This window comes from Taeniopygia guttata, chromosome 6 (assembly GCF_048771995.1).
Source record: "Taeniopygia guttata chromosome 6, bTaeGut7.mat, whole genome shotgun sequence".
NCBI classification, from domain to species: domain Eukaryota; kingdom Metazoa; phylum Chordata; class Aves; order Passeriformes; family Estrildidae; genus Taeniopygia; species Taeniopygia guttata.
In genome coordinates this window covers 3,190,792-3,204,702 of record NC_133031.1, presented here as the reverse complement: position 1 = coordinate 3,204,702, position 13,911 = coordinate 3,190,792, and the positions used below count along the sequence as shown (strand labels likewise).

General features: G+C 51.5%; 1 protein-coding gene across 1 annotated transcript; it reads right to left on the bottom strand.

Annotated features, from left to right (window-relative positions):
* Positions 1–1,332: 1,332 nt before the first annotated feature.
* On the bottom strand, positions 1,333–12,324 carry LOC105759397 (microsomal triglyceride transfer protein). Its single transcript, XM_072930834.1, has 18 exons — positions 11,754–12,324; positions 10,524–10,702; positions 10,064–10,207; positions 9,499–9,606; positions 8,832–8,948; positions 7,859–7,998; positions 7,628–7,781; positions 7,293–7,450; positions 6,919–7,084; positions 6,400–6,507; positions 6,080–6,292; positions 5,769–5,983; positions 4,614–4,711; positions 3,813–3,934; positions 3,279–3,500; positions 2,839–2,963; positions 2,459–2,629; positions 1,333–2,199 (listed from the first exon to the last, which is right to left on the bottom strand). Exons 1-18 carry the CDS (start codon positions 11,818–11,820, stop codon positions 2,052–2,054), a joined length of 2,655 nt encoding a protein of 884 aa, XP_072786935.1. The 5' UTR covers positions 11,821–12,324; the 3' UTR covers positions 1,333–2,051.
* Between the last annotated feature and the right edge of the window lie 1,587 nt (positions 12,325–13,911).

The window sequence follows — 13,911 nt, the reverse complement described above, 5'->3', positions numbered from 1 at the left end:
TGACTCACCAGCCTTGGCTCTGAGCTGCTCCTTGGATGCTCCAGATTGAGTCCCATCCATGGGAGTGTGGATGTCCTAGGAAAGCCCTGCAGGGATCCTGGTGGGACGTGCCTGTCCCAAGGCAGCTGCCAGCTCTGCAGTGGAGGTTTGGGATGTGCAGCTGCAGCTATTGCCACAGTTCGGTGCTGGGATTTTCACTGCTGCTTTGGTGAGTTATAAACTGAGGGGCTTTTTTGATTTTTCATGGAGTCTGGGGAGTCTCTGGGGCCCAGCAATCAGGAAATACAATTATTTGTATTTCAGGCTGCCTAGGAAGGAGAGAGCAGTGGCTGATCAGAGAGAGCTCTGTCCCAGCGCTGCAGAGCTGCCTCTCCACTAAATTCCCAAGGAGATCCAATCCTTGCCGTTTTCCAGATGCATTCCCTCACTCTTTCTCGTGGTAACTTTGTCTCTGCAACCAGCTGGAACAGACAGGCAGATAATGTTTTATTGCCCTGTTTGGTGAGTGGCATCCATGTGCTCTCCTGAGGGCTGCATGGGATGTCCTGGCAGTAAGAGTGACTTGTAGGGACAAAAAAAAACATGGACATCTTCTTGTGCTGGCAAGCCTGGAGGCCAGGAGGGGATGGCTCTGCCACCCAAAACCCGGGTCAGAAGGGCAAGGGGCTGCTGAGGGACAGCCCTGGTCCATCACAGAGGTGCGACCTCTTCATGAAGGGGTTGCCAAGCACTGGAACAGGCAGGATAAAATACACACAGGTGCAGGTCCCTTTCTGCCCACTTAAACTGAGATGACTCCATTCCAACTCTGCAGGCACAATGCCACCTCTACTGGGGACCTGGGGCTGAAAGGTCCCTTCTAGGAGGGCTTGGAGCCATTGCCAAGGAAATGGGTGACTTTACCAAAAAGCCCATGTTCCTTCATTGCTGTTTTAATATCTATTCAGGACTGGGGAAAAAAAAAATATCATTGGAAGGGTTTGGAAAACTTCAGGATTCAGTGGCTCAGCAGGACAGCAAAGCTTCCAGCAGAAATGCAGGCTGGTGAAATCCATATTCAGATGTCCTCACCACTTCCAAAGGGTCTGGAAACACATTCCCAACTCCAATCCCAGCTACAGGACCTGGTCCCTCTGGCAGGACAAGTATCTTTTGGGACTAGGAGTTCAGCTGATTTGGGGTAAATATCAGCTGGATGACAAATATACGCCTTTGTCAAGCTCTAGAGGAGGAGAAAGAGAAGAGGAGCACCCTAAATACAGACCTAGAAAGCAGGTTCTTGCTGGAAGTGCCTCTCCCTTCTTCCCATCCATGTGTCCAGGAAAGTTAAGAGTCAGAAACAATATAAAAATGCAGGGCATTTATTTCTGTACATAACCAAAGCAAATGGTGTCTCCAGATGGAAAGCCAGGCAAGTCTCCTCCCCTGAACCAGGGAGGCTCAGTGCTAATATTGCAGGCTCATAATTAAAACAGAATATACTCCATATCCCTATTTTCTTTCCTAAAAAGCTTGTTTTGTGCCACAAGCACACAAAAAAAAAGGTTAAAGATATTTCCAAGGCACATTATTATCAGGAAGGAATGAAGAAATGTTGCTTTTTCCTCACGAGCCTCCCTCCAATGCTGGAGGTGTTAGGTGGTGGTGGATGATAACAACCTCCCAACCAAGGAAAGTAATTTATTCCCCCCACTGGGGACTTGCAGCTGGCTGCAGATGTGTCCCCTCCTGACAGCTTTGATAAATCAGGAGAAAACACAGCATTTTGGGCACTCAGTCCTCCAGGAGGGTTTCTTGGGCTCGCAGAAAGTCATTCACTTGCAAAACAAGGCTGTTTCTCAAAGCTTGGCTTCCAGCAAGGCCCTTCCCCATGAAGGGGAGGAGTCCAGGAGGGGGAAATCTCAGCCTTTGGGGGGTGACGGCAGGTTTGGGGGCAAGGGGTGTGTCTGTTCTTCAGCAGCTCCTCCTGTGGTCCCTTCTGATGCCCTTATTGCAGCATTCTTCTCGTTCAAAGGTGGCTGTGGAGGAGAATCCCAAAGTGCTCTGACTCCTTATTCTTTTTCTGCAGTCAGCAGGAGGTTGCAGACCTTGGAATTGGCTTGGTGCAAGGTAAATTCCCTCCCGTGCACGGTGCCACGCCGGCCTTTCCGAGCGGTGCTGCTCTGGCTCCCGGCAGACTGGGACACTGTGAGGACTTCTCTGTGGGACAAAGTGGCAGCAGGATGGGCAGGAGCCTGTGCTGGGGGTGGATCTCAGCCTTCTCCTCCCAGACCAGCCTGGTCACCATGTCCTGATGGTCTCATGGAAGGTGCTTCCACCATATCAGGAACTTGTGGCGCCCTTCCCTCATCCCCACCAATTCCCACCCAGTAAGTGCAACCATTCATTCTCTCCTCTTCCCAAGAAGTCCTCCTTTATCTCAAGCCCACCAGGATGTTTCTACAGGATCTGGTGCTACCTGTATGGGACCTGTTCCTCTCTCAGCTGCAGGCACATGAGCACAGGGCTGCTGGAAAACCTCAGCTTGGTGTCGAAGTGGATCGAGGTCTCCGCCTCTGTCTGGCTCCTCAGGGTGGCTTGGAGGAAAGGGGAATCCAGTTCTGCCTGGAAATCCGTGGCAAGGCTTCCCCTGGGACAGAGAAGCACGTAGGGTCTGGTCACAGAGCAATGGCCTGTGATGGGCACCAAACAACTCCATAAACACCTCAGTCAGAGGTCTGGCCATGGAAAATGGGTGTGTATGCACCAGGAAAGGCTGGACCCACCAGGAGAAGAGCAGGGAGCTGTGGGAATCCACCCTTACCCCCCGGGCAGTCCCATTCCCAGAGCCAAGCTGACCTCGCACTGATGCTGGTTTTCAGTTCCTGCTCCCAAATGCTCACGTCCATGTCGGCTGAAATGTCCAGCCCCAGCCCACCCTGGAGTCTGACGGTCACTTGGAGGCCAGACTGCAGAGGAATGACCTGGAAGATGGAAAAGGCAGAGCTACCTGGGACCAGGTACTGCTCCTGGATGAGTGGCTGACAGCAGCAGGGCCTTTGGCCGCTGGGAATGTCCATCCCAGCCCTGCAGCTGGGCCTGCAAGGGGGCAGCTCCAGCCACGGGTCTCCCGTGGCAGGCCAAGCCATCCCACTGCTTGACCAACCCCAGGACACATCTGGCAGTGCCACCTCCCTCTCAGATCTGTGTCTGGGGTGTGTGACATCCACAGGCTCACTTCATTGCATTCACTGGGATGTGGCGTGGAGACAGGCCACTGCTCCCTCCCCATCCAGTACCTGGTGATGGTCCATCAGCAGGAAGTTCCCTCTGACCACACTGGTGGGCTCTCCACTGCTCAGCAGGACCTTGGCCATGAGGTCTGTGTAGCCCTGGAAGAAGATGATTGGCCGCAACTGGACGTCCAAGAAGGTGGCCGACATCCCAGCCATGAGCTCCTCTTCCCCTTCCGAGAGGTTTTCTCCCATCATTGACTCCATCCCTTGCGCTTCAAAGGTGACCTGGAAGACAGAGGTGGACAGGAGCAGGACCTGAGTGATGGAGTGACTGGGATGAGGCATCCAAGCCATCCCTGAGCACCCTGAGGTATCAGTGTTGCATCCTCTGGTTTTTGGGGTAGCAGGGGACTCCCTTCTCCAGAGCAGGAGTGTCTGGTTTCACACTGGTGATTTGGGAATTTGCCTTTTTCTGGTACAGGACATGCTGAGTGCAGAGGTGAGGCACCACAAGGGGGTGAAGAGGGGACACAGGGACAGCAGTGGCACCACTGGGTTGGTGTTGTCACTCCCCTCCAGCCCCTCTCCCGCTGGCACCTGAGCTGCACGGAGACGCTGGCCGTGGCTGAGCAGGGAGAAGTCGGAGACGCTCTTCCTCAGGAATCCACCCTCCAAAAACAGCAGGTCCAGCCCAAAAGTGGAAGTCAGGTCCTGGGTGACTGAGAGGCAGAGAGATGCCCATGAGCACCCCTGGGTGTCTGGTGGAAGGCAGGTGGTAACAGGATGATCTTTAAGGTCCCTTCCAACCCAAACTATTCTGCATCTTCTCCTTTCATTCTTGCAACACTCAAACGATTCAGCATTGCAAGGCTGGTTTATTTTTTTCTCCCTGACTATTCTACCTCAATGACCCTCTGCAAGGCCAGACTGAGCTAATTTGAAGAGGGACAGAAATGAGGATGAAGAATTCAGCAGATACTTAGCAAGACTGCTTTTTGCAGTCTCTAAAGTTTGATTCTTTCTTTTAAATCTCAGTGCAGGAATCTTCCTCTTTGAAGATCTTATTAAAAATACTAAAGGAAGTGAGGAATGGAGAGAAATATCTTGACTTGCCAGGGAAAACACAGAAACTCCCACCAGCAATATGCCATTGGTTTCATCTCCAGCTGAAGCTCCTCTTTCAAACCAGCAGCATTTGGGAAAAGTTTGTTAGAGAAGGTCAAGTTCTTATCTCTGGTGGTGTCAGTCAGCTGGTGCTGGGGGACGCCCTCAGAAACTTCCCTGACATTTTAGGGCATTCCATAGACCTGAATCCTCCTCTGGAATCCGTCTTTTCCCACCAACCCCTCCTTTAACCCTCTGAGGGGACCGTGGGATCAGTGTCCTCTGTGCTGTCACCTGTCAGAGGTCCTGAGAAAGAAGAGGAGATGCCAGCTTTAGAGAAGAAGTTGTAGTTATTTATCCGTGGGTCTCCCATGATGTCTTTCATTGTCTTCCTGGAACAGAGAGGGAAAGGATATGTCAGCACTGTGAGGGAGGGAAGGCAAAAGGTCAGTGGTCACTACAGAAGGAAATATAATTTGCCAAAGTATTTCTCATGATTGGTGACTGCCCAGAGCAGTGTGAGTGAAAAATGAAAGCATTAGATGTGGGCTACCCTGGAATTTTCTTTTCCTCTGGCTTATTAGGATAAACCATTCTGTGCAGCTTTTGCTTAGCTCTGAAAAACGTGAGTGTTTGGTTTGTTCTGTGCAGACAGGAAGATTAATGCAGGTACAAATTGTGCACTGCCCTGGGAGCCAGAGCTTCAGCCTCCAAGGACTCTGCCAAAACCACAAGCCTGGGTCCTGCTGCCATGGGGCAGAATGATGTCAGGTTCCACCTGGCTGTGTGGCATCTGCATCCCTTTTGTTACTCCAGGAACGTCCAAGCAGCCCCCACAAAGTGATCCTGATAGTAAAAAGGTTTTAAATTCATGGGGATTTAGGGTTAAAAGGAAAATTAAGCTTAGTAGCACTGAAAAAATAAATACCCTAGGTACATAAAGGCTGTGTACCTTGCTAGAACTGCACCTGTGTAGCTAGTACATGCTAAATGATATAATTGTTAGATGTGATGATTGTTTTATAATTAAATATAATTACTGTTTAATCATAAGAATAATCATGGGAAACTGTGGTCAGGGGCCTAAGAAAGATCACGAGAAACTCGTGCTTGAATAAAGTCAATGTATACAATAGAACAATATAAGTGTAATAATTAATATGTAAGTTACATAACAATAGAATATTAAATAGTTCAGCTCAAAAGCCATGTCGGATTCAGATTTGGGTCTGTACCCGATTCCCAGAGCTCTCAATAAAAGCACCTGCAGATAATCATATCCCGTGATTATGTGTGCTCCTGAACACTAACAATCCTAGCACATTTTAAAGACATGTTCATCCAAAACCCACAGCTGGATTGTGGAGGAGGAGGAGAAAAAGGTGGTGTGGAGGAGAAAAAGGTGATGTAGAGCAGAGAGAAAAATGCACCCATCCCCTCAAGCCCCACCTTGCCAGGTGGTGGTGGTCATGCAGGCTGTTCTGGACCTTCAGCCGCAGGAATGTGGCCATCTCGGGCTCCATCTCGCTGGTGGCCAGCAGGATGTTGATGACATCCATGGGCAGGGGGTGACTATCCAGGAGGATTTCTGCAGCAGCCAGGCGACAGGTTTTGTCATAACTCTTCCTCGTCTGGTGGAAAATCCTCCTCATCACGCGCTTCACCTGCTGAGAAGGGGCAATTAAAAGAGGGAAGTGCACTGCAGCAGCTTGGCTTTGAGTGGGGAGGGGAGCACCAAGCCTCCCAACGTCCTCTCCCACCTCGCTGGAGATGTGGGGAGCGGGGAATCGCTGCAGGGCAGAGGTGGCTGCAGTGGTGACGGCCGTGGGACCGTCCTCGGCGAGCTCCAGGAGGGTGGGGATGGTCTCGGGCAGCCTCGCATTCCCCAGAGCCAGCAGGTAAATGACCACCTCGGGCTCCTCCTCGGCACCTCTGAGCCCTCTGAGGAGGGTTTCCACCCCACGCTCCACCACCTGCTCGGGATTTGCAGGAGGAGAGGGAGGTGAGGGACAGGAGATTCCACCTTGGAATTGCATGGGTGTCCCAAAAAGCCAAGTGTGAGGGATTGCAGAGGACCCACCTGCAGCCCACAGAGCTTCTGCTGGCACAGCTTGCCTACCAGAGAGCCCACGGCAACCATTCCTGTCTCCCAGATCTCAGGTGCCAGCTGCTTCCCATCCAGCTTGTCCTGGGCATCAGGAAAGGGGTGACAGGAAGCAGAAAAAAGAAATGAAGGAAATAAAATAAAATAAAAATAAAAAAAAAAAGGAATATGCTTTACCGCTTATCTCAAGCAAGTAAGGGAAAACTAGCTCTTACCTGCCTTGAAGGAGGCCAGGCGTGAGTTAATTAGATGAAATGCTGTGCCTCTAAATTAAGATTTTATTATCTCTAATGCACTGATACAAAGCATCTTCTGCTGGATTCTTTCCCTCTGAGAAGCATCTACTCCCATCACCAGTGTCCCATTAAATGCATATGAAACAATCCCATGAGCAGGAAAATCAATTTCTACAGAACCATTTTCCTTGTTCCATGGTGTGTGGATCCATCCCTGATGCAGGACCCTCGGGGACGAGACAGAGATGTCTGTACTCACTAGGACGAGGTGGAGAAGCTCTCCTGAAGGCTGGGGAGAGAAAGCTGCTGCGTAGAGAAACTTCTCCAGGAGGGACTTGGGCTCCTTGCTGAAATCCAGGAAGTCTGAGAGCGCTGCCAAGGAAGCCACCGACTGCGTGGCCACCGCTGCCTCCACGAGGAAGGGGCTGGAGCAGGAGGAGGGAAGTCATCAGTGGCACTGCCACAAAAACCGTCGGTGCTTGGACAGGACAGGCCTTAGGAGAAGCCAGAGAACTCTGCCACAAGTCAGGATGGCTGCCTGGAGCAGGGATGGTGCATGGAGCAGCACCAGGTGACCCTGGAGGTCTTGTCCAGTGCTGGGAATTTTGGAGAGATATCTCCAGGGGTTCTCACCGCGCCTCCTCGGGCACTCTCCTCAGCAGCTCCAGGACATCCCTCTTCTTGGCGCTGCGCAGCATCTGGATGAACCTCTGGAACTGCCAGGTTGTCGCCACCTTCGAGGTGTCTGTTCTGACTCTCTGCCTGTCAGAAGCCTTCAGGAAGGCTCTCAGCTGCAAAGGTGAGGTTTATTAGGGGGGATTTCGCCTCTTTTCCCCTGTTACCATGGGATAACGTTTACACCAAAGCAGCCCCTCTGAAAGCACCGCTGGGGTTTAACCCCAAACCCACAAGTGCCCAGCTTGAGGCAGAGCCCCTGGTGAGTTCTGGGGGTTGGTAGCATCACTGACCGATGGGCAGTGCGTGCAGACCCTCCTGAAGGGCAGGCTGGCCATGCCCAGGGGCTGGGGCTCTGCCCCCATGCCAGCCAGCACATCCTTAGGGCTTTGTCCAGACACCTCTGCCGGCCCAGGCATTGCAGGAGACACCAGCTGGAGCTGCTGCCTGTGAAGGGAGAAACAGCCGATGGAAACATCTGTGATTTCCACCCTCCATGGCCAGTGGTTGGGATCGTGGCTCACCTTGAAGTGATTTTGATGCTGGAGCAGGATCTCAGGGCTGGAGCCACCAGGTGGCTTTCCTCTGCCAGGACTGACTGGAGTAGGCCGTCTTTCACCACATACTGGCTTCTGCTGGAGGGCTGCCACTGAACTCCAAAAATCTTGGAAAAGGAAAAGCAAGGAGAAAAAAAAAAAGCAACATTTTTTCCCCTTGCCTTCTCCCCAGGAGACTTCTCTCTTTACATTAGCAGAAAAAGAACGTTCCAGCCCACAAAGTCACCTGCTTTACTTGCAAAATATAGGAAAGGAAAATCCCTAAGAGCCCACCTTCTTCCCAGATGTGGGGGAAGGCAACACCAGGTGAGGACCAGCAAGGGGATGCTCCCACCCACGGCTGATGCAGGTAGACAGAATGGTGACACCACAGGGACTTGCACAACAAGGTGGTGTTGAGACCCCTGCCAGGGCTCGAGGGGTCTCCACGGGAACGTCCATTTTTATATTGAATTCAGTAGAATTTGTATAGATATAAAAAAACAACTTAAATTTTGTTTATGGCAGGTATAACTGCATTAAGACCCATGGGATTTCATGGGTTTATGTCAGAGTTGAACACAGCCTACTGCTTTAAGCTAAACTAAGGCCTGTCAAACTAATTCCCCATGCAATGAGTCTGAGACCCAGAAAACATCCCTGTATCTCCACCTGCCCAAGCAGGACCAGCTGACAGCTCAGAACTGATAACAGGAGTGGGGATGGGGTGACCCAGAGCACCTTTACTGCTCCTTCCCACCTTGACACCTCAAGATCCTCCTGAGGGATGTTGGTGCATCCCACTTTGAGGATGAGTCTAAGAGTCCCATCCCAAGCTGGTGCAGAAGGCTGAAGCCAGCTGGGAATGGGAATCCAAGGCCACCTGTGAAAAGATTTTAGGGTTGGCCCTGCTGTACTCAGTGTGAGTTGAGCACCCCCACAGTGAGAGCAATGGACTTGCTTTGTTTATGGAGGTGAATCCAGATTTTGGCTTTGAGCAGCTGAGGAGATCTTTGGTCTTGGTGATGGAATGGTTGGACACGGTGTAGGTGACTCGGCAGCTTCCAGAGGCATCTTCCTGAAACACAAATGGGAAGTGAACAACGAGTATGAAACAGTCTGTGGAGAGGACAGACACAAGGGCCAGCCTAACTGAACAGCATCTAAAATCCAGAAAGTGGGACAGATCAGGGGGTGGCTGGATAGCTCCAAATCCATCTGGGCACCTTTGTAAATTCAGGTACTAAATTAAGATTTAATTAAGCATCTCTGTGACTGCATTTGGGGTTCTGAGGCTGTTTCATGTTGTTCACAGGTCATTCCAGCTGGCTGCTGGCAAAGCAAATCCTGCTTGGCAGGAATGCTTGTGGAGTTTTTTCTCTGCTGTTCCTACTGTCCAGGGAAAGGCTGTGATTCTGTAAGGGTGCCTATTGCTGAAAGTTAGGTTATTTTATTTTAAGTCTTCTGCCTTTCCAAGAGTCATCCTTGCTCACAGCCTGGTTGAAGCAGCAGACCTGATGCTGTTTATCCTGAATTTGCCCCACCTGCTGAAGCTCCTGGGCTGGCTAGGCTCCAGGGCCAGCTCTCCTGGTGCTTCCCTGGATTTTTGGTCCCAGCTCTGGACCTACCTCCACTGTGGTGCCAGCATGGGGCTGAAGCTGGAACAGACTGACGATGCCTCGTTTCAGGTTGGAGATCAGGATGTTTTCCGCTTTATTCCCATAGAAAGCTTTGACCTAGGAGGGCAGGAGGTGATGCCTGGCTGAGGGGACATCTCTGGGGTCCCTGCAGGCTCTCTGCTGCCTTTCCTGACAGAAGGGAACCTGAGAACACCCTGTAGACACCTGAGGAATTTTCTCAAGGAGGCCCTTATCCCTCAATAGCATGAGGACTGTGAATGCAAGAACACAAAATTTCCCTTTCCTTCCCACCCTGGGGTTCCATAGCCTTAGAGGAGAGGGCCAGAAAGGAGCTTATATCCCATGGTTAAGGGGATTCTGCAGCTCCAGCTGAGTCTTTCTGGAGCTCAGGACTCCATGTAGGGTCCAACACTGGCCACTCTGTCCAGTTCCTTCTGCTCTGAAATCAGAGGTGGAGCAGGAGCTCCCATGGGCTTCATAGTCCATAAAATCTAGAATGAGGACAGGAATGCTTTGCAGAGGGCACAAACAGCCCAGGAGGTGTCCAGCTGACCTTCCCACTGATCCAGAAGATGAGCACTGGCTGCTGGAGCTCTGCCTGTGCCTCTGGGCTCAGTGCAATCTCTACAGGGGAACCTCTGGTGCTGTCCTGGCTCTTCTCCTCTTCTGGCTGGCGTTGGGCCTTCAGGTCATGGATCTACGACAGCAGAAGATGGCAGAAAGCAGTGACCAAGTGTCTGCTCTAAAGCTGGTGTGCATTTTACCTGCAGGCAATGGATTTGGTCAGAGAGGTCATTTTTCAGCTGGCATGGGCTAGAAATGGAAGGGGTTGCAGCTCCTGGGGCATTCCCAGCAGGAACACCTGGCTGTGATGGCTGTACCTGCCCTGCACACACCTGGAGCAGCTGGGATGGCTGTACCTGCCCTGCACACACCTGGAGCAGCTGGGATGGCTGTACCTGCCCTGTACACACCTGGAGCAGCTGGGATGGCTGTACCTGCCCTGCACACACCTGCACCTGGAGCAGCTCCTGCCCGTCTCGGTCCCTCCAGAGCCGGTGCAGATGGATCAATGCCTCGGCCTGCATCCCGGCTCCCCATGGGGATGGTGTGGATGTGTGCTGCAGCTGGACATCCAGGGTGTACCGGTACTGGTACAGGCTCCTGGGCTGGAAAGAAAGCAGCAAATTCCCTGTGGAAAGATGGAAATGTTGAAGGTAAGAGGTCACGGATCACCTCCACTTTCCATACCCAGAAACCTCCATCCCAGAGGGCACCCGGACTTGCAGGAGTGCTGATGGCTTGGATCACTCCACGTCCTGGGAGGGGAAGTCTAGCTGGTGGGAAGGTTTTCATGGGCAGTTATTTGTGCCTGTGGTTGGATATTTGGGTGTTCTCGGGGCTGGTGTTTCCAGCCCTGCCTTAAGTAAGGTGGCCGGAGCAGCGGCTCTGCTTGGGCACTTCAGGACTTCTAGAAATGCCAAAGAAACACACTTTAATCCTGGAGGGAAGTTTCCTGAGCATGCCCACAGACAGGAGAGATATCTCCAGTGCCTTTTCAGCACTGGGCATTAACTGGGGCACAATCAACATCTTTAGGGGAGAAAAGAAGCTGAATCCTTCATATTATGAGTTTTCCATCAGAACTTCTAACTCCTAATTAAATCACTATCTTTATGCTAAGACAAAATGGAGTTGGTGGGACAGCTTTAGATCAAAACTCTCTGCTTTAATCTTATTTCTCTCGACTTATTTGAAGTCCCTTCCTATTGCTCATATACAAGTGTGATTGAAGGGGGGGAGGGTTGTCTTTGCCATGACAAAACCAGTCAAAACTGTTTCCTAAAGTCACTTGAAATTCTCTTGCAAATTTGATGCACTTGTTGGACTTCTGAAATGTTTTACAGCTTTGCTACTTTTAACAACAAATGAATTAATGGAAGTCCAGCTCGGTCCCTGGGGCTTTCCTCTGTGGGACAGACTGAGGAGTTTTTACAGTTCTGCACTGCATGCAGTTAAAAAAGCTCCAGCTCTCTGGTTTTCCTCACCCCTCCAGAAAGGATTTCCACAATCCTCAAAATTTCCTGGCCTCAGGAGATGCTCATGCTGTCTGCAGTTTTCCAGTCGCTGTTTCCTGCTTGGCTGCAGACCGGGAATGTAAGTGCTGGGATGAAGATCTCACCTCTTGGGCATCCAGACCCCGTCGAGTCCCTGCAGCTAAACCAGCCCAAAGTCTCTCTTACCTTTTGCTGCTCTCAGGAGGGAAAAGCAAAGCAGACAAAAGCATCCCCAGACCGCCTGCGGATCCATGGTGGGCTCCGGGAGGCAGGGCAGGGAGGGGGTGGGAGAGAGGCAAGATCAGCAGTGTCCGGGGATGGGGCCTGACCGGCTCCCTGTCCCCGCCTTACCCAGGCAAAGGCAAATAATTAAACCTCTGTGCCAACCCCCAGCAGCCGCGGGGCCTTTGGAAATCAGCTGAGGTTTGCCCAAGGCCGGCGGCAGGGGAGGGAAGCTGGAAGAAAAAAAAAAGAGCTGCCAGAAGCATTGAGGGGTGGAGGAGCTGCCCCTTTGTCCTGACACGGGAGGGGGATGCTCAGAAAGCTGCTCTGTCCTTTGGTGATCGCTCTCTTCCCATCACGGGAGAGAAGGCAGTTCCTTTCAAAAGAAAAGACCCAGAAGGGGGAAGGGGGGAAACAGCTTTTCCATCCTTTTAGCTGCAGAATGGGATTTGCAGCCTGAAGCCTCAAGTTACTTAAAGGGCCAGGCTGGAGGGGATGGGGAGCACTGCTACCCCAGGAACAAACGGGAAAGGGCTTAGGAAATCCATCTCTAAATCCCTTGGCCCACTAACCATACAGTATTTTTAAAAATGCCTGAACTTTCTGGTTGCTGAGTTTAATTGTTTTCTAAAGACACCAAAGTAAGGGGTGGTGATGCAGCTCAGAGTCCTGGGAAAGCTTTTGCTAAAAAGAAGAGGGGGTGGAAAAGGGAGGCACTTCATGTGTCCTTCTGGAAGTGATCTGCATATTGCAGTGGGATCAAAACCCCAGGACTTTGGTGGTTTGGCATTTTCAAGGGCACATCTCCCAGCTCTGCATCACCACTGGGCTTTGGGGCCAGTACTGGGATCAGAATATCAGGGCAGATCCAGCTGAGAGAAACCTGGGGAAACTCCAGTTATAGGTTTCCCATATGTGGAGTCTTCACTTGATCTTCCAGTGGTCCTTATGGACAAATGCCCCATACTGAGCTTGAAAAAATATCCTTCTCTTTAATACTTTCATGTAGCTTTTATAGAATCATAGAATGGTTTGAGGTGGAAGGGACCTTAGAGACCATTCTCTCTCAATCCCCTGTCACGGGCAGAGAAGCCCATGGCCCAGAGAAGCTGCGGCTGTCCCTGGATCCCTGAAGTGTCCAAGGCCAGGCTGAGTGGGGCTTGGAGCACCCTGGGATAGTGGGAAGTGTCCCTGCCCATGGCAGGGGGCTGGACTCGATGATCTTTAAGGTTCCTTCCAACACACACCATGCATGGCTCTGGGGGATTTGTGCTCTGCAGTGCCATCTGAGAGCAAAGCACACTTTTCAGAGGATGAAAGTCCTGCTGAACACAGGAAGTTTCAGTTCTTTACCCAGTGTGGGGGAAAAGGAATTGTTTCAGAGTGAGGTGGTTGTGGAGGGTCTAAGCCCTGAAGGTAAGGTCCCAGAATGTTTGCTGCCTGCAGCTCAATACAATACCTGGAGAGGCAAGGCAAACAGATCTCTGTGAAAAAAACCTGCTGATAAGGAGGCCTGAACTTTGGCAGGGTGGTTATTTAGGTCTGGCTGCCAAGATGTTTCAAGATAAGGATGTGGGAAACTGAGAGAAAACCTGATTCTTCTTTCTCCAAACCTGCTTCTTCCTTCTGTTACTGAGAGAATCTGTGAAAAAGAATAAAGCAGAAAAACCAGAGAGAGTTCTAAAACTTTGTGAAGCATTCTTCTCAAATCCATCTGGGGTTGGCATGCTCTTGGAAAGGTGCCTTATGGAACTTTGGACACCGATAGACAGATGGTCCTAAAATCAGTGCTGCTGGAATCCTGGGTGCTCCTCCAGCCCCTCGTGTATCACCCAAGGGAAATGTGATCTCCCACTTCTGTCCAGGGACGGGACCTGGCTGCTGGATCACCATGGGGGATCCTGGCTGCAGAACCTGCTGTGGCAGCTCTGAAACCCACGGGCAGAGCAGGGGCACTCAGTGTGACCAGGTCACCGTGCCCAGGCCAGAGAGGCACGCAGGGACCTTGCCACCAGGCTGTGACATCAGGGTGGACTTTGGCAAAGGGTGGCCAGGCTGCACTCGCCTGGGGCTGCTGCATCAAAGCCTGCAAACCTCCATTTCCTTCTCTTCCAAATGGCCT